The 24,699-nt window shown below is 53.0% G+C and overlaps 2 protein-coding genes across 6 annotated transcripts in view; one reads left to right on the top strand and one right to left on the bottom strand.

Moving 5' to 3' along the window:
• The window catches only part of FAM168A (family with sequence similarity 168 member A), a 224,211-nt gene extending 208,179 nt beyond the window's left edge, over positions 1-16,032 (top strand). For 4 of the 5 annotated variants that reach the window (XM_074816531.1, XM_074816528.1, XM_074816530.1 and 1 more), the window contains 4 exons: positions 3,250-3,392; positions 7,466-7,640; positions 9,221-9,351; positions 10,605-16,032. In XM_074816531.1, coding sequence (XP_074672632.1) covers positions 3,250-3,392; positions 7,466-7,640; positions 9,221-9,333 — 431 coding nt within the window. In that variant the 3' untranslated portion in view covers positions 9,334-9,351; positions 10,605-16,032. The remainder of the gene's footprint in view (positions 1-3,249; positions 3,393-7,465; positions 7,641-9,220; positions 9,352-10,604) is intronic. The other variant, XR_012622175.1, reaches the window with a different exon arrangement.
• Positions 16,033-16,715: 683 nt separating this feature from the next.
• RELT (RELT TNF receptor) lies at positions 16,716-24,699 on the bottom strand. The gene is made up of 10 exons (XM_074817038.1): positions 24,649-24,699; positions 22,334-22,426; positions 22,076-22,248; positions 21,904-21,989; positions 21,428-21,667; positions 21,057-21,137; positions 20,894-20,975; positions 20,610-20,798; positions 20,399-20,522; positions 16,716-17,755 (listed from the first exon to the last, which is right to left on the bottom strand). Exons 1-10 carry the CDS (start codon positions 24,691-24,693, stop codon positions 17,717-17,719), a joined length of 1,152 nt encoding a protein of 383 aa, XP_074673139.1. The 5' UTR covers positions 24,694-24,699; the 3' UTR covers positions 16,716-17,716.

Raw genomic sequence — 24,699 nt, 5'->3', positions numbered from 1 at the left:
CTGTAACTCTGGACGTGGCCATCCAGGCAATTCCTTACCCATCTGAGGAATCATGCTTGTGGTGAGCCCTTCATGTGGAAACAAGAGGAGATGGTGATACAAAATTCACCGCAGATCCTCCCCCCCTCCCTCCCGCCCTTCAGGCTATCATAGAAAAAATTATCTGTGCAATTCAGGCCACTTCTGTGTTGCAGGATCAATAAGGTTGAGATTTCTAGAGTGGCACGAGGGATTTAATCAGCAATTTTAATAGGAGCTGGAGCTTAAAGGCTCGCTACTGCTTTTAAAATCCCAGCCTGCTGCTGCGCCACGAAGGAGCAGAAGCACAGGCCATGCCAACCTCTTAATCCTAAGAAGGTGTTAGGTAGTCATAATTAGGCTTTAAAATTAGCTGTCAGACATGCTTTTCCGAGAGGAGCCTCCTTCATCTTGTGTCATTAAAACTTGATTACGCGTCATTTTTACCTGCAAATTGTTCTATTTTTTCCCAATTTATAAACATGGAAGATTACATCTGCCTGGACTATTTGTTTAATACCTTTTTTAATAACATAGCTAAATTGCCCGTGATTCAGCAATCAGGAAACCGTAGCAAGCGTTAGCATTCAAGGCGGTGAAACCAGACAGCCTTGAGCTGGTCCACATCTCCAGACGCCCATCAGAAATGAAGCGTGATGCCGACAACTGGGAGCCTCCAAGGTCTTTGTTCAGAAAAATGAGTTCAGAATAGAAAAAAATCCCTAAGATTGAAAAACAGGAGGTTGGTTGGTCTGTAGGTGATGTTGTTGGGTTCCTGGAGGACCTCGTGATGGAGGAGTCTCCACTTCTGCTGTTATGGTGAATACGGTCATTTCGAACCTGCATCTCCTCTTGCTCATTTAAAGATGCTCTCCTGCTAATGTAAGTCAGAAAAAGGATCACAGCTATTCTGCTATTTAATTAACACATTTTCTACCAATCTGCAGTAATCAGGAGGCAGTGAGATGCTGTTTGGGAGTTCCTCCCTCCTTGTTATCTTCACACTGTTTCAGTGCTGGGCAGATGATATGGGATATTAGCAGACTTGAAATCTTAGCCTTCATTAATTACTGCCCTGAACACTGGTTGAGTAAATTAGTTCATTATATTTGAGTGTTTAGACATCTTATCACTAGGCTGAGCCTTGACTTCTCCTCTCCATCCTACACAGTCTTCAGGGCCCGTTTGCTCCAAGGCTGATTTCTCCCAGCCCTCCTGCAAGGCTGGCTATCATTTCTCACCAGCCATCCCAGCCCACTTGCTTTACCTTGCTCATGCAAGCGGATTTTTTATAATTTCCATTTTTTTAACCATTCATCAAGCTGTGACCAACACCTTGATGCCTTCACAGCACCCTTGATTCAGTCTGGGACATCCCATGGCAGCAGCTCAGCTTCTAGTCTACCCTAAAAAAAACCCCTTAAAGTACAACTTTAAGTATTCTTGAGGATTTTTCCCCAATTTAGCGATTCAGTAATAATGTTTCAGGGGCAGCTTCATGGAGCCTTCCTTGGAAATGCCTCTAAAGGTTGAGAATTCAGGTGCCGCGTATCCTTGGTGTAGGGGAAGGTCGCACCTCCTTTAGATGGTGTGCTTGCCATGAGGTCTTCTCTGCCAGGTGACAAGAACTGGATTACACAGTGTTATCACGGACCTGCTTAAAGCCACCTCTTTCTTTTTGGAGAGCGAAATTGGTGGAGGGTATGGGGGTCAATGCTGTGTTCATCACAAGTCAACAGATAGGAAGGTACCTTGAAAGGAAGCAGAAGAACGGAAATCCTTACGGGGTGTCCTCACTCCAGGGAAAGCCTTTAAAAAAAAGACCAATATGATCAGACTTGCATTACAGGGTCTTGAGCTGGTACTTCTGGGTTTTCTTGGAAGGAAAATCTAGTTTTATAAGCACCAGATAGCTCAGAACTTAATGCAAATAGCAGCAAAAACCCGAAGTGACACCCACAGCCAGCAGGTCAGCTGGTGTCACATTATCCTTTAGGTTATTTTTTGTTAGGTTAGGTTTAGGTTATTTTGTTAGGTTAGGTTTAGGTTATTTTTTGTTAGGTTAGGCTTATTTTTTGGGACAAATTTCCATGTTTTGGAAAGGATCCTTCATTTTAGTTCATTCCCCATATACTCAGCATCTCTCTTGAATGCTGCAAGATAATTTAAGGTTTCTTTAGACCTTCGATAAAGTTTAAATCTGGGACTTGGATGCTCCAGCTAAATAGCCTGATGATGGGGAAGTCTGGGGGATGCTGAAGTCCATTTTTTTTTATTTACATCCAGACAGAAGAAAGGCAAAAATTGCAATCTGCCGTATCAGGATGATGAATATTGTGAGGGATGTTTCCCTGGCTGCTGGTGCCTGCCTAACCACTGCCCTCCCAAGCCCCCGCTGCTCCTCCCGGCTTGGCAGCAGCCTGCTGTGCCTGTTTACTGAGCACAGCAAATGGCTTTTCTTAATGGCAATAAAGCAAATTTGCTGCTTTGGTCGTTAAGGCAACTAGCCTGAGGGGAGCGGGACAGGTGTAAAGGTGCTGGAGCATCACTTGGGGTTGCCTCTCCCACCTGCAAGGTGAGCTGATGGTCACAGCCCTCCCTTGCAGGAGAGGAAATGGCTCGGCACAATCCACCTTGATGACATACTTCACGGCATCCATCATTTTCACCTTAATATTAAGTTTTGGACCATCTGTGTTGCTGCTTTTCCAGTCATTTCTTGGGAACATAGGCAGGAGACAGCAATATTGTGCCATGAGATTAGATCCTCCAGCAATTAAATTCTGGTTTTGTCCATCACATCCTGATCAAAAAAGGTGAAAGGACAAAAATCTGGGGAGGAGAGAAGGAAAAACATTATTTTTGTCTAGTAGATGTATAGAGATGGGTAAGGAGGTGTGGGGATACTGCTGTTTTAGGTGATTTAAGTGCTGGTTGAGTCCCATCAAGTCATGCCTTGACCTCTGGGAATACTCATCGGCTCTATGGCTCAGTGTGGGCAGCGTGGGACAAGCCACTGCCAGGCTGGGTGGAGGGTTCAGCCCTGGCTGCTGTGATCAATTAACCAGGGGCTGGATGCTGGACTCGGAGGTCTCAGCTCGGTGGGTTTCATGGGGTGTCAGTAGGTGCTGGTGTGTCTTGGTACGTCTCCTCCACGCTGAGTGATGCCCAGCTTGGGTTGCTCCTGCTGTAAATCCTCACTCTAACTTGGAATACTCTCATCTTTGCCAGGGTACACTGCGGGGACTCCTTACAAGGTCCCACCGACCCAGAGTAACAACGCACCTCCTCCCTACTCGCCGTCTCCGAATCCGTACCAAACCGCTATGTACCCCATCAGAAGTGCCTATCCACAGCAGAACCTGTACACCCAGGTAGGTGCCTCGCCAGCCGCCGCGGCAGCTCAGTACCTCACTCCACGGTGCGCAAATACAGCCCGAGGTTCCTGCAGGGCTTTGTCCTTGGCTCTCAGGGCTCAACACCCATGTCCTCGTGGGATGGAGGTGCTCATGATGGGTCTCCGGGATGCTGGGGTCTCTCTCCTGCCTCTCTGTTGGATCTGGAGCACCTGTCTTATGAGGAGCAGCTGAGGGAACTGGGGGGGTTTAGTGTGGAGAAGAGGAGGCTGAGAGGAGACCTCATGGCCCTCTCCAACTCCCTGAAAGGAGGGTGCAGAGAGGGGGGATGAGTCTCTTGAGCCAAGGAACCAGCGGCAGGCCAAGAGGGAATGGCCTCAAGCTGCGCCAGGGCAGGGTCAGACTGGCTCTTAGGAAGGATTTCTTTGCAGAAGGGGTTGTTGGGCGTTGGAATGGGCTGCCCAGGGCAGGGGGGGAGTCCCCATCCCTGGAGGGGTTGAAGAGTCGGGCTGACCCAGCGCTGAGGGATCTGGTGGAGTTGAGAATGGTCAGGGTGAGGTTCATGGTTGGACTGGAGGAGCTTCAAGGGCTTTTCCAACTGAGATGATTCTGTGATCTTCTGGATGAGACACGGTCTTGCGTGGTTGTCGGTGCACAGCAGAGACAACACTCTGGCATCCCTGTGGCTTGGGCAGGTTGGGAATCAGGTCCCTTCCCCCAGAATCACATACCCAACTGCCAGGGTTTGCTGGCTGCAAGATGGTCCCTGCACCCACCTCTCCTCAGCCTCCCCAGCTCTCAATGCTGCTTATCCCCAAGGCTACTGATGAGTCTGGGTCACCACAAGGTCCACTTGGTGGTGGCTGTTGGCATCTCACATGACTTGCATAGCTCTCCTGCCACCTCCCGTGGAAAAGCTCCTGTGTCACCTTCACCAGCACAAGCTCCCTCAGGCGTGACCCAGATTCATGCCTCATGGAGGAGCTCCTCCCTGAGCACCTGGCTGGCTTTCCAGTACCATCTTCTCTTCTCCTGCGTTGCCACCGCCTCCAGCTCTGTGCTGGGGCCAAGATCCTCCACAGGGATGCAATTTAGGGCAGATGTCCTCCGAAAATCACCTTGATGCCTTTTCTCACTGAAGATCACGAGCTCCTTGGAGCACTCTGTCCTTATGGCTTCCCTAGCTTTCCTCCTCCTCTTTAATGTCAAATAACCAACTTTTCCAGCAGCTACAACCTCATGGAGTGGTTTCTCCATGCCTTGCTGAGACCGGAGCATCTCCTCTTGCCAATTTTGTCTCCTGCCACCTCTCCTTCCATTAACTGAGCGTTGCATAAACACTGGGGACCAAACCCATCCCTGTCTGCCAGTTCCTCTCCGATCCCAGCTGCAGCAGGAGGTTGGCATCTGCCAGCAGTGCCCACCAGCAAGCCCGAGATGGAGCAGGGCTTGAAGATGCCATTTCCTCATCTCTGCTTCCCAGGGACCGACAAATAAGGTCTTTGGCAGCCTGGAAGGGAACAACGTCGAGAAGGAGATGCATTGGTAGATCCTTTCAGCACGTTGTGCTTGCAGCACTCACCGCCTGGGATGTTCCTTCTCCATAGTTGATTTCTCAGTCACCTTTTCTTCATGGGGCCTAATTTATCTTAGCACGTCCTTCTCGCTCCCTGAGGAAATGCCTTTCAGCATCTGCAATTTGTCCTATCAACCTTTGTAACCCCTGAAAGAAAGAAGTAATTTAATAGTTCACCTGCATCTCTTTCCCTTAATCTATACCTTTAGAGAATCTCTAATGGCTTTCACTACCACATGATAAAATCTCACTTCGTTGTTTTAAACCCTCTAATCTTTCCAACTGTCCCTGGTTTGCAGGTAGCAGTGGTGTCCCTGCCTGTCCCAGGGACGGCAGTTCTCTCCCTTGCGCTGCTCACATTTCAGGCCCTTCATTCTTTTGGATGTGGAGCTTTTTCTGTTGGCTTCTTTCTTTTATTCCCAGCCATCCTTCCCCCTTTGTTTCAAAACCCCGCAGGTCTCGGCAGCCTGCATTTCAGAGCCCCTCTGTCTCCTGTCAGAAACCCAAGAAGACAACACACATCCCAGACCCGAGCAAGCACCTTGGGATCAGCCAAGGACCAGGGCTTCTCCTTTTCTTCCATCTCTTGTTCATTTTCTACACCAGCAGCCAAAGTTTTGGGTCCCATTTCATCCCACCAAACGGAAGCAGCATGGTTTGTCCCTGACAAACTGACTCTCCGAGCCGTGATGCTGATCCCCCTCCCAGTCCCGTTGCCTTCATCCATCCTGGGGACCATGCCCCATGTCCACAGGTTCAGCTTCATCCTTGCTTGCCCAGGTCTCCAAGCACAGCACCTTGCTCGTGGGAAGGCCCAGCCCTTTGGCAGCTCTTGAGTGATGTCCAATCATACAACACATGTGGGACAACCAGATAATCAGGCCCAGTCAGCATGGGTTTATGAAAGGCAGGTCCTGCCTGACAAACCTGATCTCCTTCTACGACAGGGCGACCTGCTTATTGGATGAGGGAAAGGCTGTGGATGTTGTTTACCTTGACTTTAGTAAGGCCTTTGACACCGTTTCCCACAGCATTCTCCTGGCGAAACTGGCTGCTCGAGACTTGGATGGGCACACACTTTGCTGGGTAAAAAACTGTCTGGATGTCCGGGCCCAAAGAGTGGTGGGGAACGGAGTTAAATCCGGTTGGCGGCCGGTCATGAGTGGTGTCCCCCAGGGCTGAGTTTTGGGGCCACTCCTGTTTAACATCTTTATTGATGACCTAGACGAGGGGATTGAGTGCACCCTCAGTCAGTTTGCAGATGACACCCAGTTGGGTGGGAGTGTTGATGTGCTCGAGGGTAGGGAGGCTCTGCAGAGAGACCTGGCCAGGCTGGAGCGATGGGCTGAGGCCAACTGGAGGAGTTTCACTAAGGCCAAATGCCGGGTGCTGCCCTTGGGCCACAACAACCCCCAGCAGGGCTACAGGCTTGGGGAGGAGTGGCTGGAGAGCTGCCAGTCAGAGAGGGACCTGGGGGGGATGGATTGATAATGAGCCAGCAGTGTGCCCAGGTGGCCAAGAAGGCCAACGGCATCCTGGCTTGTATCAGCACTAGCGTGGCCAGCAGGGACAGGGAAGGGATCTTACCCCTGTGCTCGGCACTGGTGAGGCCGCCCCTCGATTCCTGGGTTCAGTTTTGGGCCCCTCACTCCAAAAAGGCCATTGAATGACTCGAGCGTGTCCAGAGAAGGGCAACGGAGCTGGTGCAGGGTCTGGAGCACAGGTGTGATGGGGAGCGGCTGAGGGAACTGGGGGGGTTTAGTGTGGAGAAGAGGAGGCTGAGGGGAGACCTCATGGCCCTCTCCAACTCCCTAAGAGGAGGGTGCAGAGAGGGGGGATGAGTCTCTTGAGCCAAGGAACCAGCGGCAGGCCAAGAGGGAATGGCCTCAAGCTGCGCCAGGGCAGGGTCAGACTGGCTCTTAGGAAGGATTTCTTTGCAGAAGGGGTTGTTGGGCGTTGGAATGGGCTGCCCAGGGCAGGGGGGGAGTCCCCATCCCTGGAGGGGTTGAAGAGTCGGGCTGACCCAGCGCTGAGGGATCTGGTGGAGTTGGGAACGGTCAGGGTGAGGTTCATGGTTGGACTGGAGGAGCTTCAAGGGCTTTTCCAACCTTGGTGATTCTGGGATTCTGTGATGTCCCATGGGCAGCTTTTTATACCAGCAGCTATGCATCACTTCTGCTTGTCTTAATATTGCTTCTGCCACACATCTGGAGTAGCTGAGGGCTTGAAGTCTCAAAGGGAAGGACTGTGGCAGGGGGGCTTACAATACAGGCTGTATTTGGGAACCTCCTGTGTCCCACCTGGTACAGAGGGTGGGTGCAGGACCGGCCCCGAGAGCATCACTGCTCACTCCATAGCAGGATCGACTCCTTGCCGACAGCACGGTCTGTGTCACCGCTGCACACAGAGCTGGTGATCGCCCCTAAATAAAATACTGGGCTTCAAGTCACTGCTTTGGCTTGTGCTTTCAATCAAATGACAAAGACCTTGATGTTTTCTTTGCCTTCTCAAACAGGGAGCTTATTATACCCAGCCAGTGTACGCGGCACAGCCTCACGTTATCCATCACACCACCGTGGTTCAGCCCAACAGCATCCCATCGGCCATCTATCCAGCCCCGGTCGCTGCGCCCAGGACCAACGGTGTGGCCATGGGCATGGTCGCTGGGACCACCATGGCAATGTCAGCAGGTAAGAAGGAAAATCTATGTTCTGAGCCATAGTTTCATCACTTGGATGGGACGTTTCCAAACAACCTGTGCGGAGTTGTCCTGGATGAAAAACTCTCTGTGCATCCGAGGTGCTGCCGGCAGCTTTGCGGGGTGTTATCTGGCACGTGGCTGCAGAAGGGCCTTGCACACAGCTAATTGCAGCTTCATCTGCTAGTTTTGCTTGCTGGTTACAGCTCTTTTGCAGGAAAAAAATCAATTAATTAGCTCCTGATACTGATCTAACTCAGTTTTTAGGTTAGCAGAGGATACCTTTTGCTTGGCTCGCTCTAGAGGGATGCATCCTTATATATATTTTTTTTTCCTCTGTCTGTTCTAGAAGTAGAGGGATAACCGGGTTTGTCCATCTTCAAATACTGTTGTATTTCTATCGTCAAGCTCCTTTTTTAGGATACTTACGGTCTTGCTTTTGTTTGAAGAAAAGAACATTAACCTTGGTTTATGTATCCCAAATCCTCTGCATTTTATGTGTGGGATTGCTTCAAACTGCAATTAATTGATAGCACATTAAGTAAGGATATGGGCTGGTTTTATTTTTTCCAAAGCCTCTATTTCTCTCATTAACAATTCTTAGGATTGCGTATTGAATTATGCCAAGAAATGGATCATTCATCCTTTTGCATCTGCATTAGCTGTGAAAAAAGGCTTTGTTATAGGACACAATCCCTGGTGCAAGCAGAGATATTGCAGCTTGAGTATGACAAGAACCACTCTGAGAGATTTACTGTTGCTTATACTGAGAAGTGGATAGATGTAATTAATGCACGTAGCATGTCTTAAAATGTCATTAGTAGCATTTGTAGAGAGATACCCAGAAGCTGAGAAGTTGTTTCAAGCACTCAGTTACTCCCAGAACAGAGTAGTTTGGGGCTGTATTCTCCCTCCCTGTGGCTGCTGAAGGCACCGTGCAAATTCTCGCCTAAAATCCCTCTGCCCATCGGCTGCAGACTCAAAGAAGAGAGGCTGCACTGGACAGTCCCTCTGCTTCTGCTGCATCCCAAAACTTGGCTCTGTGGGTTTAAGCAAAAAAGCTCCACTGCCCGTGGGAGATGAGTAGCAAAGCTCACTAATTTTCCCTGGAAGGTCTGGGTTTTTTCTCACCTACTTTTGCAACCCTCACCCCTTCCAGTTGGGTCCTCAGATGTTTCAGCTCGCTGCAGTGATCTGCAGTTGCAGTTTAGCCCGGTGCCTTCAGCAGGTGGAAGATGTCAGCAGGTTAGTGGCTAGCTCTGCTGCTGGTCTTTTGGGACAAGGAAAATTGGAAAAAGATGAGTTTAAGGGCCGAAAGTAGTGTGGAAAATACGCTGGAGCTTCAGGTGGGTTTATTCTGTTCATGGTGCTGGGTGATACCAACCCCACGAGTCAAACGCCTTCGATTCAGGTCTCACAGGCAGAATAATATTTGGGAGAATTGAAGAAGAAAGAAAAGGCAGCTGATGCTGTGCCTGCCCCTTGGATGGGGTCTGCAGCACCGCACCCTCAGGGTACCGCTCCCCTGATCGAGCTCTCCTCCTTGCTAAGTGTTTCTCCATGCCGTTGCAGGAACCTTGTTGACCACCCCACAACACACCGCCATCGGAGCACATCCAGTTTCCGTGCCAACGTACAGGGCTCAAGGAACCCCCACCTACAGCTACGTACCTCCACACTGGTAAACCCACTGGCCAATTCATGTGAGTGCTGCCTTCGCAGGTCTTGCTCTGCCCTTGTTGATTAATTAGCCACCGAGCACTGCCGTCGCATCTCTCCTTCCTACAACGCTGCTGGATCCCTTTGTCCGGGCGATGTTTTGACTCTGGAAGAGCCATTTAGCACTGCTCCTGGCAGGGATAGCTGCATGGCGTGCTGTCACGGGGCTATGGAGGGTGTTAGCAAAGCACGGCATACCTTGACCTTCCCTCTTGCTGCTCGGTGCGTGCAAGGCTTTGCCTTGAGTGACCTCGGTGGCATCAAGCTGCTCTGAGTGCGGTCAGGCGCTGCGAGGGTGGAGATTTTCATGCTTTTAGGTTTTGGATGCATCATGGTCTTTCAGAGAATCACAGAATGGTTTGGGTTGGAAGGGGCCTTAAAGATCATCCAATTCCAACCCCCCTGCCACAGGCAGGGCCACCTTCCACTAGCCCAGGTTGCCCAAAGCCCCGTCCAACCTGGCCTTGAACCCTTCCAGGGAGGGGGCAGCCACAGCTTCTCTGGGCAACCTCTGCCAGGGCCTCCCCACCCTCACAGGGAAGAATTTCTTCCTTACATCTAATCTAAATCTCCCCTCTGTCAGTTTAAAACTGTTATCCCTCATCCTATCACTACCCTCCCTAATCAAGAGTCCCTCCCCAGCTTTCATATCACTTGAATATGGTTTTTTTTTTTCCCTGCTAAAACATGCTGGGAGATCATCCTGTTCATTAGCGCCAGGGTTGCGTGCAGCTGCCTGCAACCAGCTGCAGGTTCGTGCCGTGCTCCGGATCCCAGCAATCCCAGCTGCTCGGTTAAACGCCCTCCGCATGTTGCTGGAGCCCTTGGTCCATCATGCCCAATTAACGGGCAACGCAGCTGATGGGAACACATGACGCTGCACGGGGAGGCAGCGCAGATCTCATCCAGCCCCGGGGGTTATCTGAAATCTCTCCTTGCTGCATACATTACGCTGGGTTAATCCTGCCCATGACAAATTGTTGTGCAATTAGCAGAGAGCATCCCATCTGCATATTTTTAATCCTGTGCATTGGATACCATCGGCGAGCTGCTGCTTTCTCAGCTCCGTACCCAAGAAATTGCCCGCGGAGCGGCGCAAGGGATGGTTAAATCCCATAAGCATCAGCTGTATGTGCTGCACACGGTACAGGGGTGCAGAGGAGAGGAGAACAGCCTTGTCTGATCCTCCACCGCTTGCTTCTAACTCCTTGTTTTTAATATGTTTCCTCTCTTCCAGATCCGGAGTCAAACATTGTATGCAACTACACAAGTCTTACATCGGTGCTGTGGCCACTGTACTGCAGCACTTCGTCTGTTTGCAAGAACAAAAGAAAAAAAGGAAAAAAAAAGTGCAAGGGTCACTTTATGCATTCTTTAGTGGTTTTTGTAAAAGCTGCTTTTTCTAATCTTCTGCCTCTTTTTTTTTTTTTTCCTCCTCTCCCCCTTCCTCCTCCCCAACCCACATAAATTGTGTAACACACATACTGACACTGAGCAATAGTAAAGTTCTCTCTTTGGTCCTATCATTTGAAAGCTCAGAATATTCACTTTTCCAGCATTGCCCAGCTGAGTGGTGCAAAGATCCCCCACTTCTTGTTTGTTTGGGTTCTTTTTGTTATTTTTCTGTTGTCGTTGTTGTTGACGAGAGCCTAGATTTTCTTTGGCTAGTAGGAGTGGTTGATGTTCAGGGTACTATGTGAAAAGCACAGCGCTGGTAGGCAGGCTTATCCGATTTGGTTTTGGGTATTTTTAGTTGAATAATATAAATTATTTAATCTTCCATAACATATTACAAGAAAATTGGTGTCTTCCAGATAGCTGTCGTGATAGATTATAAATGCATTATCTGCAGTGAAATTCTGAACTCATCCCTTCTTTTGTAGGAGTAAGAGAATATAAATATAATTAGCGATGTAACACACTTGTCTTAGGAAGTAGGAGGACTGGTCACCATCGGGTCTTTGGTCTGCTTTTTCCAACTGGGCAAACGGGTCTTGCGTGATGGGAAGAGAGCAGTGGAGGAGTGCATGCCCTGGTAGCATCTTGTACCTCTTGGGAAAACGAGCTGCTCACCATCACCCACATCCTGGGGCTGTGTGAGAGAGAAGGCAGCTCCTTCCTTGCATGGCTACCGTTTGCAGGCAGACATTTGCCGGGCGGCTGTTGAAGGAAGCAAGGAGATGCCCAAGGGTTGGTCTGAATAGCTTCTCCAGGTCCAGGGGTTGGTCTGAAGAGCTTCTCCATGTCCAATGGTTGGTCTGAAGAGCTTCTCCAGGTCCAGGGGTTGGTCTGAAGAGCTTCTCCAGGTCCAGTGGTTGGTCTGAATAGCTCCTCTAGGTTCAGGAGTTGGTCTGAAGAGCTTCTCTAGGTCCAGGAGTTGGTCTGAAGAGCTTCTCTGGGTCCAGGAGTTGGTCTGAAGAGCTTCTCTGGGTCCAGGGGTTGCTTGGAAGGGCTTCTCCAGAGTCTGCTGGTGTGGGGAAAGAGGGAGACTGGTTGATGGAGAGTAGTCTTCGAGGCAGGGCAAGGGGGAAGACGGGTTGCTTCACCTTGCACCTGTGTCATTGGCAGGGCTGACACCAAACTGTGACGCCTCTGTGGCAACTGAGGTGCCCCCCTGCCCCCATTCTTTGGGTTACAGCTGGGCTTGGAGACTTCCAGGAGAAACGTTCATCCAAGAGCAAATCCCAGCACCATAGAGAAAGGTCGGAGAGGGGGGCGATCTCCGGCTGCTCTGCTTGGCGAGTGGAGAGAAGTGGGAGGAAGAGGAAGCAATAGCAATAAACATGTCGCCTTCCTCATGGGAAGGCACCTGAGAAAAAGCAAGAGCAGGGGAGGTGACGTGGACCGGCCTGGGAGACAACGGGCACGCAGAGGCTGTGGGCATCGGGGTAATTTCTGGGGGTTTTGGCTTACCCAAGGGTGCAAGGACATGAAGCCGACTGCGGCCAGTGACATCCCACCTCAGGGTGTCCCACATAGAGCAATAAGTTGTCTTGAGGGCAGCAGAGAGAGAGTTCGCATTTGCAGACAATGCTTGTGGCCAGTTTGTTTTTAAATCCTTATCACTAAACCCAGCATAGAAACAAGGATTTTCTTTTTTTTTCCGAAGACAATAATATTGTTGGATTTTGGGTTTTCCCTCAAGTGTGCCAAAAGAGCTCTAAGCACCCAGCAGCTTGTTTGCAACTCTCACATCTCTTGGGCTCTGAGGTTGTCACAACAGACCAACTCCAGAGCCTTTAAAGAGGTCAGGTTAGGAAACGTGGATGGGAAACCCTCCCGGCACTGCCTGGCTTGGGTTTCTGACCCACGCGTGGTGTCAAGTCAGTGCCCAGATATCTCTGTTGGTTGCTCTGCTTTGCTTATGCCCGTGTCACATCTCCAGATGGAGGTGAGGGCAGTGAAGACCTTGGCTGGGACACAGTCGTGTAGAGGTTAGACTGGAAGGTCTTTCAGAAGAGCAAGGTGACCAGTTGTTGGCACCTGGGTGAGACCTCCTTGCTCTTGGTGGTGTCTCCCAGCTGGGCTTTTGCTGCTGTTGGGAGGAGCTGCTGGAGCTCCTTCCCATGAGCATGATCCAAATGAGGAGAAACAAGTTTAGGGACCCAAGAGGACTTTTCCTGTCGCTGGTTGGTTTGTCAGGTTGGTTGTTGGCACCAGCGCTTCTGTATGGGGGTCATTTGGTGGGTTCTGCTGGTTTTAAAGGAAATCTAGCAAAGCTCTGGCTGACCTTCCCAACCTCAAGAACAAAGTGGGTGAAGACTGAACACCAGTGCTGTGGGGTGGGGAAGGTGGATATTGCCTGTGTAGTACTTTGGGCTGCGCTTTGCGTTTATATAAAAGGAAAAGAGAAGGAAAAAAAAAGAGTAATCAGAGGGTTGCCCCATTCAGCTTGGTGAAGCCAAGGGTTAAGCATGTAAAGAGCAACAGGACTTTTGGAAATAATCCTTCTGCTGTTTGTAGCACGCTACAGTAAACCTGGGCCAAAAAAGAAGAACCCAAATAGATCACAGGAATTGAAGACCTCTCAGATACCCTTTTTTTGCTCTCACTGTTGACTTCATGTTATGTATTAGGAGCTGTCTATCAGCGTTAAAACAGCGTAAGCCCTAGCCAACATACCAGCACTACGACTTGCAGAGTCCAATGAGCTTCGTTAAAACACGCCAGACTCTGTGGAGAAGGACCTTTCCCAGCAGACACCGTCCTACCACTGGCCTAGGCACCCTTCACCCTTAACTGCTTTAGGAACGACTGCTAAAATTTTGGCCCAGGGCTATGAAGGAGATGCTAGGCTTTCTCCTGAAAGAAAACGCTAGTGGTGGAGGATCACCCAGTGTTACTGCTAATGAGATCTGACATGGGGTGGTTTAGTTTTAATTCCTTCACTTGGATCAGTAGCAGATGTGAGGTTCCTCATCCCATTATGCCCAGGCAGAAATGCTCATTAATTCAACCAGGGTGTGAAGAGGTGAAATAATTCACCGTCTGTTGGGCAAGAGGCTTTGGTGAGCGCATTTGGCAACTGGTGTTGCGTTTAGGCTTGGACCACTGCATGGCTCCAGGGCCACTGCGTGGCTCTGGGGCTACCACATGGCTCCAGGTTTGAGTAGCTCTTTCCCACAGTGGCTTCATGGGGCCGTGGTGGTGGCGAGATGCTCCTGGCCACTATGTGGGGCTTGTTGTGGCCCAGCTCATGCCAGCAATGACCTGCACCCTGTCCCCTTCCCCATGGAGGAACATGGTCTTTTGGGTAGATGGAAGGATGGGAGGAAAGCCCATGATCCCAAGGCCTTTCCTTGGCCAAGTCATGGCTTAAGTTAAAGTCCTGGGGAGGTCACAGCCCAGTGAGGGACTCCCTTAGCAGGGGGGACACTGATGGGGGCCACCAGCTTCTCAAATATTTCACTCTACCAAAGCTTTGCCAATGTTGGTTAAGGAAAAGGGTTTCCCCCAGTGGAGGATCACACCAGGCGTTAGCGGGGAAGAGCAGGAGGGGTTAAACCATCCTTAGCATCAGGCAGAGTGTCTTGGAGATTAAAATTCCAGCTAAAGAGGAAGGAAAATAACTCTCAAACCGCTGTTACGACCATTAACCCATCCCTGCCATTATCTCTGCTTTAAAACATGAGCTGTAATGCAATTTTTTGGGGAAAAAAGGCATATTAATAGTGGTAGTAGCCCCCAACCTGAGCGAGCCCCTTGGAGCCTGTACCCATCACGCCTCCAAGTGGCTGAACCCTCCGGGTGAGGATTTGCTCCTTTATTTTATGAAGAATAATAACAACCCAGTCCAGCTTTTTTGCAGTTTCAAGCTGTAATTACCGTAAAGTGTTATTTAAGGAGTTTGCTTTAATGATGGATGTTTCAGAGTATCCGTTTTTCTCCCCAGCATCCTGCTGAATACAGTCCTTCCGGGAGAGACCTCTGTCTTTGCCATCGCCTTCCTCCCCACATGGGGATTTGGGATGATGCAGTCCCCAGCCGGAGGGCGTGAAGTCGTGTCTTGCTTTCTTAGAGGGAGAAAAACCACATTTGGGGGTTTATTTCTGATAAGAAAACCCAACCAGCCGACAATAGCAATAAGAGCCGATGGATACCCATAAATCCAGGTTTTTTGGTTTGTTTTTTTTTAATTGTCAATATTGTTAGGCCCTCCATCTATCACCCCTTGAAACGTGGCGACCCTCTGCCCATCTTTGCTTTGCCCTGAGTGCCAGGCTGTGGGCAGGATCAGGCTCTGGCTATTTTCTCTGCTGTGTGCTAGCACTCCCATAGGGAAAAAAGGAAAATAAAGCCTGTTAAGGGGCTTGGGAGGGAGGAGAGCTTGGAAAAGGCATTTTTGTAGCATGTTGTACCATGGCACTTAACAGATTCACCTGTAATCGGGTAAAATAACCTGTTACAGGGATGTTTGCAAAGCAGGAGTAGAAAAATACGTGGTTGAACAGCAGCAATTCCCAGTTGGAAACACTCAGTTGTGCTGTTTGTAGGGAAAAATCTTGATGCAACGCAGCCACCTGCAGCATCGCTGCATCTTGCTGCAAGGGATGGTGCTGGGGGAGCTGCGTTTTTCCCGGGGCAAAGGGGGTTCAGGATGAGGGCGTCGGGTGGGGAGCGATTGTAGGGTCAGCAGCCATGGGGAAGCACAGTGAGGAAGGGAAAATGAGACAGCGGGGTGCAGGATGGCACCCAAACCCTCCCATTCCCATAGGACAGAGCAAACCTACGCCAGCTCCTACCCCTGTTTCTCTGTAATTAATTTTTTAATTCATTTCAACCGCCAGGCCAGCTTGTTTTTAAATATTATTGGACCTCTTAAGCAAAAATAAATATTAAAAAAAACCAAAAAAAAAACAAAGAAAAAAAATTTAAAACCAAGTGTAACCATGTCTTCCAAGTCTAAGTCTCAAAGGTGTGTAGGGAACATGGCCTTGAACTGATGCCCTGGAAGCCCCACAGCCTCGGTTTGTTCATCTGAAATGTAAATTTGGGGTTTTTTTCCGTTTGTTTTCTGTTCTGGTTTTGGTTCTGAAGATCAGGTCGTGATCTCCCTGACAGATTTCAGCCAAGAGTTTGTAACTGTACGATATTTACTGTAAGATGTAGAACATTCGATAACTATTAAAATGTTTCCAAAAAAAAAAATAAATAAAAGAGCCCGAGAGGGTTTGGTGGTTGCTTTTTTGGCGCGGTGATGTGTTGGAGGAGTGCAGGGGATGGGCCATAAACCCATTTCTAGGTTGGTGGTGGAGCTTGATGGTCTCCAACCCAACCTTGGGTGGGTTGTCCCACTGCCCCCAACATGGCCAAGCTAACGTGATCCTATAGAAGCAGCTCCTATGGCAAGTGGGGTGTGTGACCTTCATGGTGAGCAGAGCATCACCACCATGTTCTCCTGGACCAGTTGAGCTTGTGGATAGAGGACATGTCAATGCAGGAGACCACCTTTGGCCAGAGCAACCCATGCCCTGGTTGGGTTGTTGGTAAGGTGGGAGTTGGCCCATGACCCAGAGACTCTCATTAGCCTGTGCTGGTGAGCGCTGGCACCTGGTGATGGAGGGAAATCAAGAGCTCATGACCTTCCTGGAGCAGCTTCAAGTTCCACAGGCCCAGAAGGTGACCATGAGATGGCATCCCGGCTGTGAAACGTCCTCCGTTGCATGGTGCCTCCAATGGAGCTGTGCTCTGGCATCGTGGCTCCTGGAGAAGCTCCCCATCAAGCCACCATGCCATGGCCACTAGCACCGTGGCTCCCCGAGATGCTCTCCATCAGGCTACCACACCATGGCCACTACCACCAGTGTCATGACTCCCGGTGTTACGGAGGCTCTCAAAAACAACCAACCACCAAAAATTGAAAATTTATTATTAACACAATTAACTAGCTCTCTGTAAATTACAGGTTTGAATGTCTGTGAGAGGAGAACAGAACAACTCCCTAGGGTTTAACGACAACCCCAAATGCTCTCTCACTCACCTGACAAGTGAGGGCTCTCAACCTCGAGGACCTGCTCAGGGCAGCGTCCCGACCCAAGGCACCTCGAGGAGTTTCCTTGGGCAGCGTCCTGACCCAAGGGGAGAGTCCTCGACCGCAGCTGCTGCTCCAGGGGACGAGCTCCAAGTGGCTCCCCCAGGGGACTCCATTTATACCCAGGCCGAGTCTGACCTGTAGTCAATAGCGGCTCCTATTGGCCAAAGGCCCCAACTACTGCGAAGCCCCGAGAGCAAAGGCAGTCAGGAGCTGCTACACTTCAGCAGCCAAGAAGCCCTATTTTCATTGTGTGGGTGCACCTGCCACACCCAGAGATGCTCTCCATCAGACCACCACACCATGGCCACCACCACCGGTGTTTCGGCTCTCGGAGAAGCTCTCCATTAGACCACCATGCTGTGGCCACCACCACTGGTGTTGCAGCTTCTGGAGATGCTCTCCATCAAGCCATCACGCTGTGGCCACCACCACTGGTGTAGTGGCTCCCAGAGATGTCCTCCATTAGGCCACTATCACCAGTGTCATGGCTCCCGGAGATGCTCTTCATCAGGCCACCACACTGTGGCTACCACCACTGGTGTCATGGCTCCTGGAGATGCCACCATACCGTGGCCACCACCACTGGTGTCATGGGTCCCAGAGATGCTCTGCATCAGGCCACCATGCTGTGGCCACCACTAGACCTCGGGGACAGGGAATCCTTGTCACCAGCTGGGCAAGATGTTGGGTTTGGACACCTTGGTGGCAGGAGCAGAAGCCAAGATGTCACCTCCAACACTTCATGGCTCCGAGCGGGACTGGCTTCCACGCAGTGCCCAACATCCTCCGTCCCCGCCCTGGGGTCTTTGTGGGTGTCACTGGCCCCCCAAGGCAGCTCCTGGGCCAGGTGCCAGCTGTGGAGGACAAGGGGTGGTCCCCAGAGACTGAATTGGGCCCTTTGCACCCCCCAAGGTAGTGGAAGCCACTTGGTGTCATTCCCTGGGCCAACGTCCACAGTGGCTGTCACTATCCTGGGACATCCTGTGTTGGAGGGGACAACTCCTGCCAAGAGCAGCCACCCAGGTTGTCCCCACACCTCCCCAGTGTCCCCACCCTCAGCAGGTCCAGGCCCCCCCCCATAAGGGTGCTGAGGCCCTGCAGGATTTGGCCACGGGCTCAGCAGGGTGAAGGTGTCCCCAAATGGCTTGAGCCAGCCCAGGGTGATGGGAGCTGGAGGGGACACGGTGTCCGGGATGGCCCCTGCGGGTGCTGGGGGGCTGCAGTGAGCACCCACCATCAGTGTCATGAGCTGGGCGGGCTCAGCAGGGTGCGGAGGGGCACCCATGGGTGCTGCACCCAGCTCTGGGTGCGGGGCGGGGGGTAAACAAGGGCCGGGGAGGGGTGCTGGGGAGGGAGGGGGGTGCACGTGTGTGGGGGGGGTGTGCACACTTAAGAGCTCCCTGTGCAAATGTGGGTGTGTTTGCTCACAGACATGACCGCACACATGTGTGTGGGTGTACATATGTGCATGTGCACACGTGTAGGCATGCAGAGGTGGGTTTGCGTGTGCTATCACAGAATCCCAGAATCATCGAGGTTGGAAAAGCCCTTGAAGCTCCTCCAGTCCAACCATGAACCTCACCCTGACCGTTCCCAACTCCACCAGATCCCTCAGCGCTGGGTCAGCCCGACTCTTCAACCCCTCCAGGGATGGGGACTCCCCCCCTGCCCTGGGCAGCCCATTCCAACGCCCAACAACCCCTTCTGCAAAGAAATCCTTCCTAAGAGCCAGTCTGACCCTGCCCTGGTGCAGCTTGAGGCCATTCCCTCTTGGCCTGCCGCTGGGTCCTTGGCTCAAGAGACTCATCCCCCCTCTCTGCACCCTCCTCTCAGGGAGTTGGAGAGGGCCATGAGGTCATGCACCTATGTACATGCACACACATGTATGCAGTCATGCACACATGTAAACCCACCCACACCAGTGCATGGAGCTCTGGAAGTGTGCACGCACACACAGACACACGCACGTGCACACACCACTGCATATGCACGGACACGTATGGACAAATAGCCAGCATGGGTGGACATGAGCCAGCAGTGTGCCCAGGTGGCCAAGAAGGCCAGTGGCATCCTGGCTTGTATCAGCAATAGCGTGGCCAGCAGGGACAGGGAAGGGATCTTACCCCTGTGCTCGGCACTGGTGAGGCCGCACCTCGATTCCTGGGTTCAGTTTTGGGCCCCTCACTCCAAAAAGGCCATTGAATGACTCGAGCGTGTCCAGAGAAGGGCAACGGAGCTGGTGCAGGGTCTGGAGCACAGGTGTGATGGGGAGCGGCTGAGGGAACTGGGGGGGTTTAGTGTGGAGAAGAGGAGGCTGAGGGGAGACCTCCTGGCCCTCCCCAACTCCCTGAGAGGAGGGTGCAGAGAGGGGGGATGAGTCTCTTGAGCCAAGGACCCAGCGGCAGGCCAAGAGGGAATGGCCTCAAGCTGCGCCAGGGCAGGGTCAGACTGGCTCTTAGGAAGGATTTCTTTGCAGAAGGGGTTGTTGGGCGTTGGAATGGGCTGCCCAGGGCAGGGGGGGAGTCCCCATCCCTGGAGGGGTTGAAGAGTCGGGCTGACCCAGCGCTGAGGGAGCTGGTGGAGTTGGGAACGGTCAGGGTGAGGTTCATGGTTGGACTGGAGGAGCTTCAAGGGCTTTTCCAACCAAGATGATTCTGGGATTCTGTATTTACACATGTGTGCAGAGGCAGGTCCACACATGCACACATCTGTGCGTGCGTGTGCACATGTAGACACACTTACAGAGCTCAGCACGTGTTTGCAGGCATGTGTATAACTCCACACGTGTGTGTGCAGGTACATGCGTGCGCACACATGTGTGTATGTGTGCACGTGTTCAGCAATGTGTGCACATCTACACACGTGTGCGTGCACATAGCTATTTCCATGCACGGGGGGTGCACACACGTGTGTGCGAGGGCATGGCTGTGGTGTGGTATATGGGTGCGTGCGCATATATAAGTGCACATACACATATATAGCCTTTGGAGCAGGTATGGGTGCATGACTATACATGTAAATGTATGCAAATGTGTATAGGGGCATATGGACATTTGCATACGTGCTTATAGCGTGCTCTAGGGGTGTATATAGGTGTAGCTGTACGGGAGCGTGCAGATGCAGAGGGGACGGGGGTACATTAAAGCGCCGGCAGCTGCAGAACACCCTGGGGTCACCAGCACCAGTGCAGCACCCCGTTACACCAGCACCCACCCCTGCACCCCCAGCACCCACTCCAGAACCCCCTACAGCACCTTAAAGGTGGGGGGGTGTGAGGAAATGGTGGGGGGGACACGACTCGAACCCCTTCAGGCTCAATTTTTGCCGTATTTTTTTTAAGCCTCCCAGCTGCTGGAAGAGGCTTGGGGGTGAAATCACAAATCACCAGATGCCCCCATTAGGCTTCAGAGTTAACGCTCTATCTGCCAGCCTTCTAAAGCCCCTTTTTTCCCCAGGAAGGGGGTTCCCCACCACCCTCCCCCTCCGCACCCCCTCACCTCAAGGGGGCCGTTGGTGCTTTTCAACCAGGGGGGCCGCATCCCACTACCGGTGGGGAGGGAACCGTGGGTGGGTTCTCCCCCCACCTCACTCCTCATCTCGGGGATCCGGGACACCCGAAACCTGTTGAGGGGGGAGCATCACATCAGCCTGTCCCCACCCTGGAGGGCGGGGGGGGGACACACACACTGTGGGGGAGTCCCCACTTACCTGCCGACGGAGAGGATGGTGACCTCGCTGGGACGACCCCCGGGTTTGGGGACCTTGGGGACGTGGATTGATGGCAGCACCTCGGGCCACTTCTTCTGGCTGCAGCGGGCGCATGGGGCCGGACCCTGCACCGTGTGGAGGTGCTGCTGGTGCTGGCAGGAGGGGGGAAACTGAGGCAGGAGGTGCAGCCTGGGAAGGGAAGGGGCAGGGGGGGAGATGCCATCAGTGTGGGGTTGGTCCCACCACGGGAGGTTCCTCAGTGCAACCTTGGGAGGGGGTCTTACTTATTTGGGGGGGTGTAGCCCAGTGGCATCGGCTGTTGGCCGTGATGTTCCTTCAGCAGCTCCTCCAGCGCCGCAGCGTTTTCTATGGGGGTGGGGGGAGACCATGATGGGGGGTCACGGGGGTCTGGCCCATGTCACCCCCCCTCCAGGGACCCCCCCTGACCTTTCTTCTCGGTGATCAACCGCACCAGCACCCCGATGGTGTCCTCGTTGGCGTCCTCCAGCTGGTAGATGGAGCTGGGACCTGGAAGCAGAAGTTGGGGGGCAGGGGGATAAACCCCCCCCCCCCCACTTTCAAAGTTGAGCAGGATGTCATGGGACAACAAGGACCAGAAGCCACGGGGATGTTTAGATGAGCTGTTGGGGGATGTGGGGTAGGGGAGAACTTTGTAGAGTCGGGCTGAGGGTTGGACTCGATGATCCCGAGGGGCTTTTCCAACCTGAATGATTCGGTGATTCTGTGGATGGGCTGCGTGAGACAAGACGGATGTGGGGGACCACCAAAAGGTGCCCGTGGCACAACCGGGGGCTCACCGGTGCCGCCGGGCTGGGGGTCCTTGCCAGTGGTGCAGTGGTAGCCCTTCCTCTTCAGCAGGTTGCAGACCAGGATGCCCAACAAGCCCATGGCACAGAAGACGGGGACGATGGTCAGCACGGCCGCCTGCGCTGCCGCCGCCTCCTCTTCCTCCTCTTCCTCACCGATCAGGGTCACACGTGTGCCGTTGGTCCCCGCCAGCCAGCCCGGGGTGTCAGGGCTGCGGGCTCGCCGTCGGCCTGGGGGGAGGCACCGGCTCAGCCTCAGAGAAGGGTTTTGTTGAGATTAAATCCCGTTTTCCCACTGAGCCCCGCTGCAGGGTTGGCCCCCAGGGAAGCAGAAGCCACTCGTGTGGTGAGCGGAGGCGTTCTCAGCTGCCACACCCTGGCAGGACATCACGTCTCCTCTCAAACGCTGGCACGAGCTCTTTCAGCACCCACAAAACTGGGGTGACACCTCCAACCCCAGCACCCACCTGGGCACCCCGGGGTGCTGCGGGGAGCGACGGCACAGGGCAAGCACCGGCCCCAGGGCTCCCTCTCCCCTTCAGGGCTGTAAAACCTGCGGGGTGGGAGAGGGAGGGTCAGGATACGACCCACAAGTGGCTGCGGGGCTGCAAACTCCCGCCCACCCCAGGCTGGGCTCACCCTGGCAGGCAGCCTCCGCAGCGGCTGTCGGTCACCGCCGTCCCCGGTGCCACCAGGACCCTGTTCCCGGCCCGGCAGCGGGTGTGAGCAGAGCAGGATACATTCCCCGGCGAGAAGGTGCCAGGGGGACAAGCTCGGCACGTCCCCACGGGCCCCTGCGCCGAGCCGCAGGCCTGCATGGCGGGAAAGGGAGGTGAGCGACGGCCACATCCTGCACCCTCCCCCCGGGTGGATGTGCCACGGGTGGGCACGGCTCACCCCCACGGGCTCCTCTCCGGGCGGGCATCTCGGCTTCCCGTCTGCACTGGCAGCACCGCAGCTCCCGGCCCCCGCGCTGGCTCCGCTCAGCACCTGCAGGAGAAGTGGGGGGGTGCTCGGCAGAGGTGAACCCGTCACAAGCAACGGGATGGATGCAGAACTCGCGTGGACCACGGCAGACACAAACCCGTCCCCAGCAACATGGCAGATGCAAACCCATCGCCTGCACCACGGTGGATGCAAACCCACGACAGTGATGGATGGAAACTCATCGCCTGCACCACGGTGGACGCCAACATGTCACAAGTGATGTGATGGGTGCAAAATCGTTGCACACACCATGGCAGATGCAAACCCATCATCAGTGACATGATGGTGGCAAACTCATTGCATGCACCACGATGGATGCAAACCCACCACCTGTGACATGATGGATGCAAACTCATTGCCTGCACCACGGTGGATGCCAACGTGTCACAAGTGATGTGATGGGTGCAAACCCCCTGCATGCACCACAGCCAGTGCAAACCCATCACCAGTGACATGACAGATGCAAACCCATCACCTGCACAGTGGTGGATGCAAACTCACTGCATGCATCGTGGTGGATGCCACCCTGTCACAAGTGGATGTCACCACGATGGGTGCAAACTCACTGCATGCCCCATGACAGATGCAAACTCACTGCATGCCCTGTGATGGATGCAAACCCATCACCAGCGACACGATGGATGCAAACTCATCGCCTGCTCCGTGGTGGATGCCAGCGTGTCACAAGTGATGCGATGGGTGCAAACCCACCGCATGCACCGTGACAGATGCAAGCTCATTGCGTGCCCTGTGATGGATGCAAACCCATCACCAGTGACATGATGGATGCAGACCCATCACCTGCACTACAGTGGATACCACCCTGTCACAAGTGATGTGATGAACCCGCTGCATGCACCATGGTGAATGCAAACCCATCATCAGTGACATGATGGTGGCAAACTCATCACCTGCACCATGGTAGATGCCAACGTGTCACAAGTGATGTGATGGGTGCAAACCCGCTGCATGCACCATGGTGAGTCCAAACCCATCATCAGTGACATGATGGTGGCAAACTCATTGCATGCACCACGATGGATGCAAACCCATCACCAGCGACACGATGGATGCAAACTCATTGCCTGCACCGTGGTGGATGCAAACTCATCGCGTGCACCGTGGTGGAAGCAAACCCCTCATCAGTGACATGATGGGTGCAAACTCACTGCATGCCCTGTGATGGATACAAACCCATCACCAGCGACATGATGGATGCAAACTCATTGCCTGCTCCGTGGTGGATGCCAACGTGTCACAAGTGATGCGATGGGTGCAAACCTGCTGCACGCACCACGGCGGATTCAAACCCACCATCAATGACTTGATGGATGTAAACCCATTGCAGGCACCGTGATGGATGCAAACCCATCACCCGTGACATGATGGATGCAAACTCATCACCTGCACTGTGGTGGATGCAAATTCACCACATCCACAGTGGTGGATGCAAACACATCACATGTACCACGATGGACACCAACATGCCACAAGTGATGCGATAGGTGCAAACCCGTTGCATGCACCACAGCCAACACAAACCCGTCACCACTGACATGATGGGTGCAAACCCATCGCATGCACCGTGATGGAAGCAAACCCCTCATCAGTGACATGATGGGTGCAAACTCACTGCATGCCCTGTGATGGATGCAAACCCATCACCAGCGACACGATGGATGCAAACTCATCGTCTGCTCCGTGGTGGATGCCAACATGTCACAAGTGATGTGATGGGTGCAAACCCGCTGCACACACCATGGCGGATGCAATCCCATCACCTGTGACATGACAGTGGCAAACTCACCATGGCTGACGCGAACCCATGGCGACCCTGGCTCAGGTGGAGCCCCCCTGAGGAAGCAGCCCCAGCTCCTGGGGTACCTGCATGGCCCATGCCAAGAGCATCTCCCAGCCACGGAACAACACGGTGGCCCCAGGGGCAGCAGCAAGGGAGAAGCCGCACTCCCTATTGCCCCTCCCCTGGCAGCAGCTTCAACAATGGGGAGAAAAGGAGGAGGAAGAATTTTTGGGGAAAAAAACCCACCCTTGACCCAAATGAAGCATCTCCCTGGGGCTGAGCTGCTGCAAGTTTCTGTGTGAGAAACATTTTGGGATGCCCCACTGTGGCTGTGGGGTGGTGAAGCTGGGATGGGTTTGAGCATCGGAGGAGCCGAAAGCAGAGATGCAGAGGGGTGGGGTGGGGTGGATGAGGCCGTACTCACCCCCAGGACGGTGACGAGCCACCAGCGCATCCCGCTCCTCTTCATCACCGG

This window comes from Strix aluco, chromosome 2 (assembly GCF_031877795.1).
Source record: "Strix aluco isolate bStrAlu1 chromosome 2, bStrAlu1.hap1, whole genome shotgun sequence".
NCBI classification, from domain to species: domain Eukaryota; kingdom Metazoa; phylum Chordata; class Aves; order Strigiformes; family Strigidae; genus Strix; species Strix aluco.
Note: the sequence above shows the minus strand (reverse complement) of the source record. Positions and strands in the feature narration are given on the sequence as shown.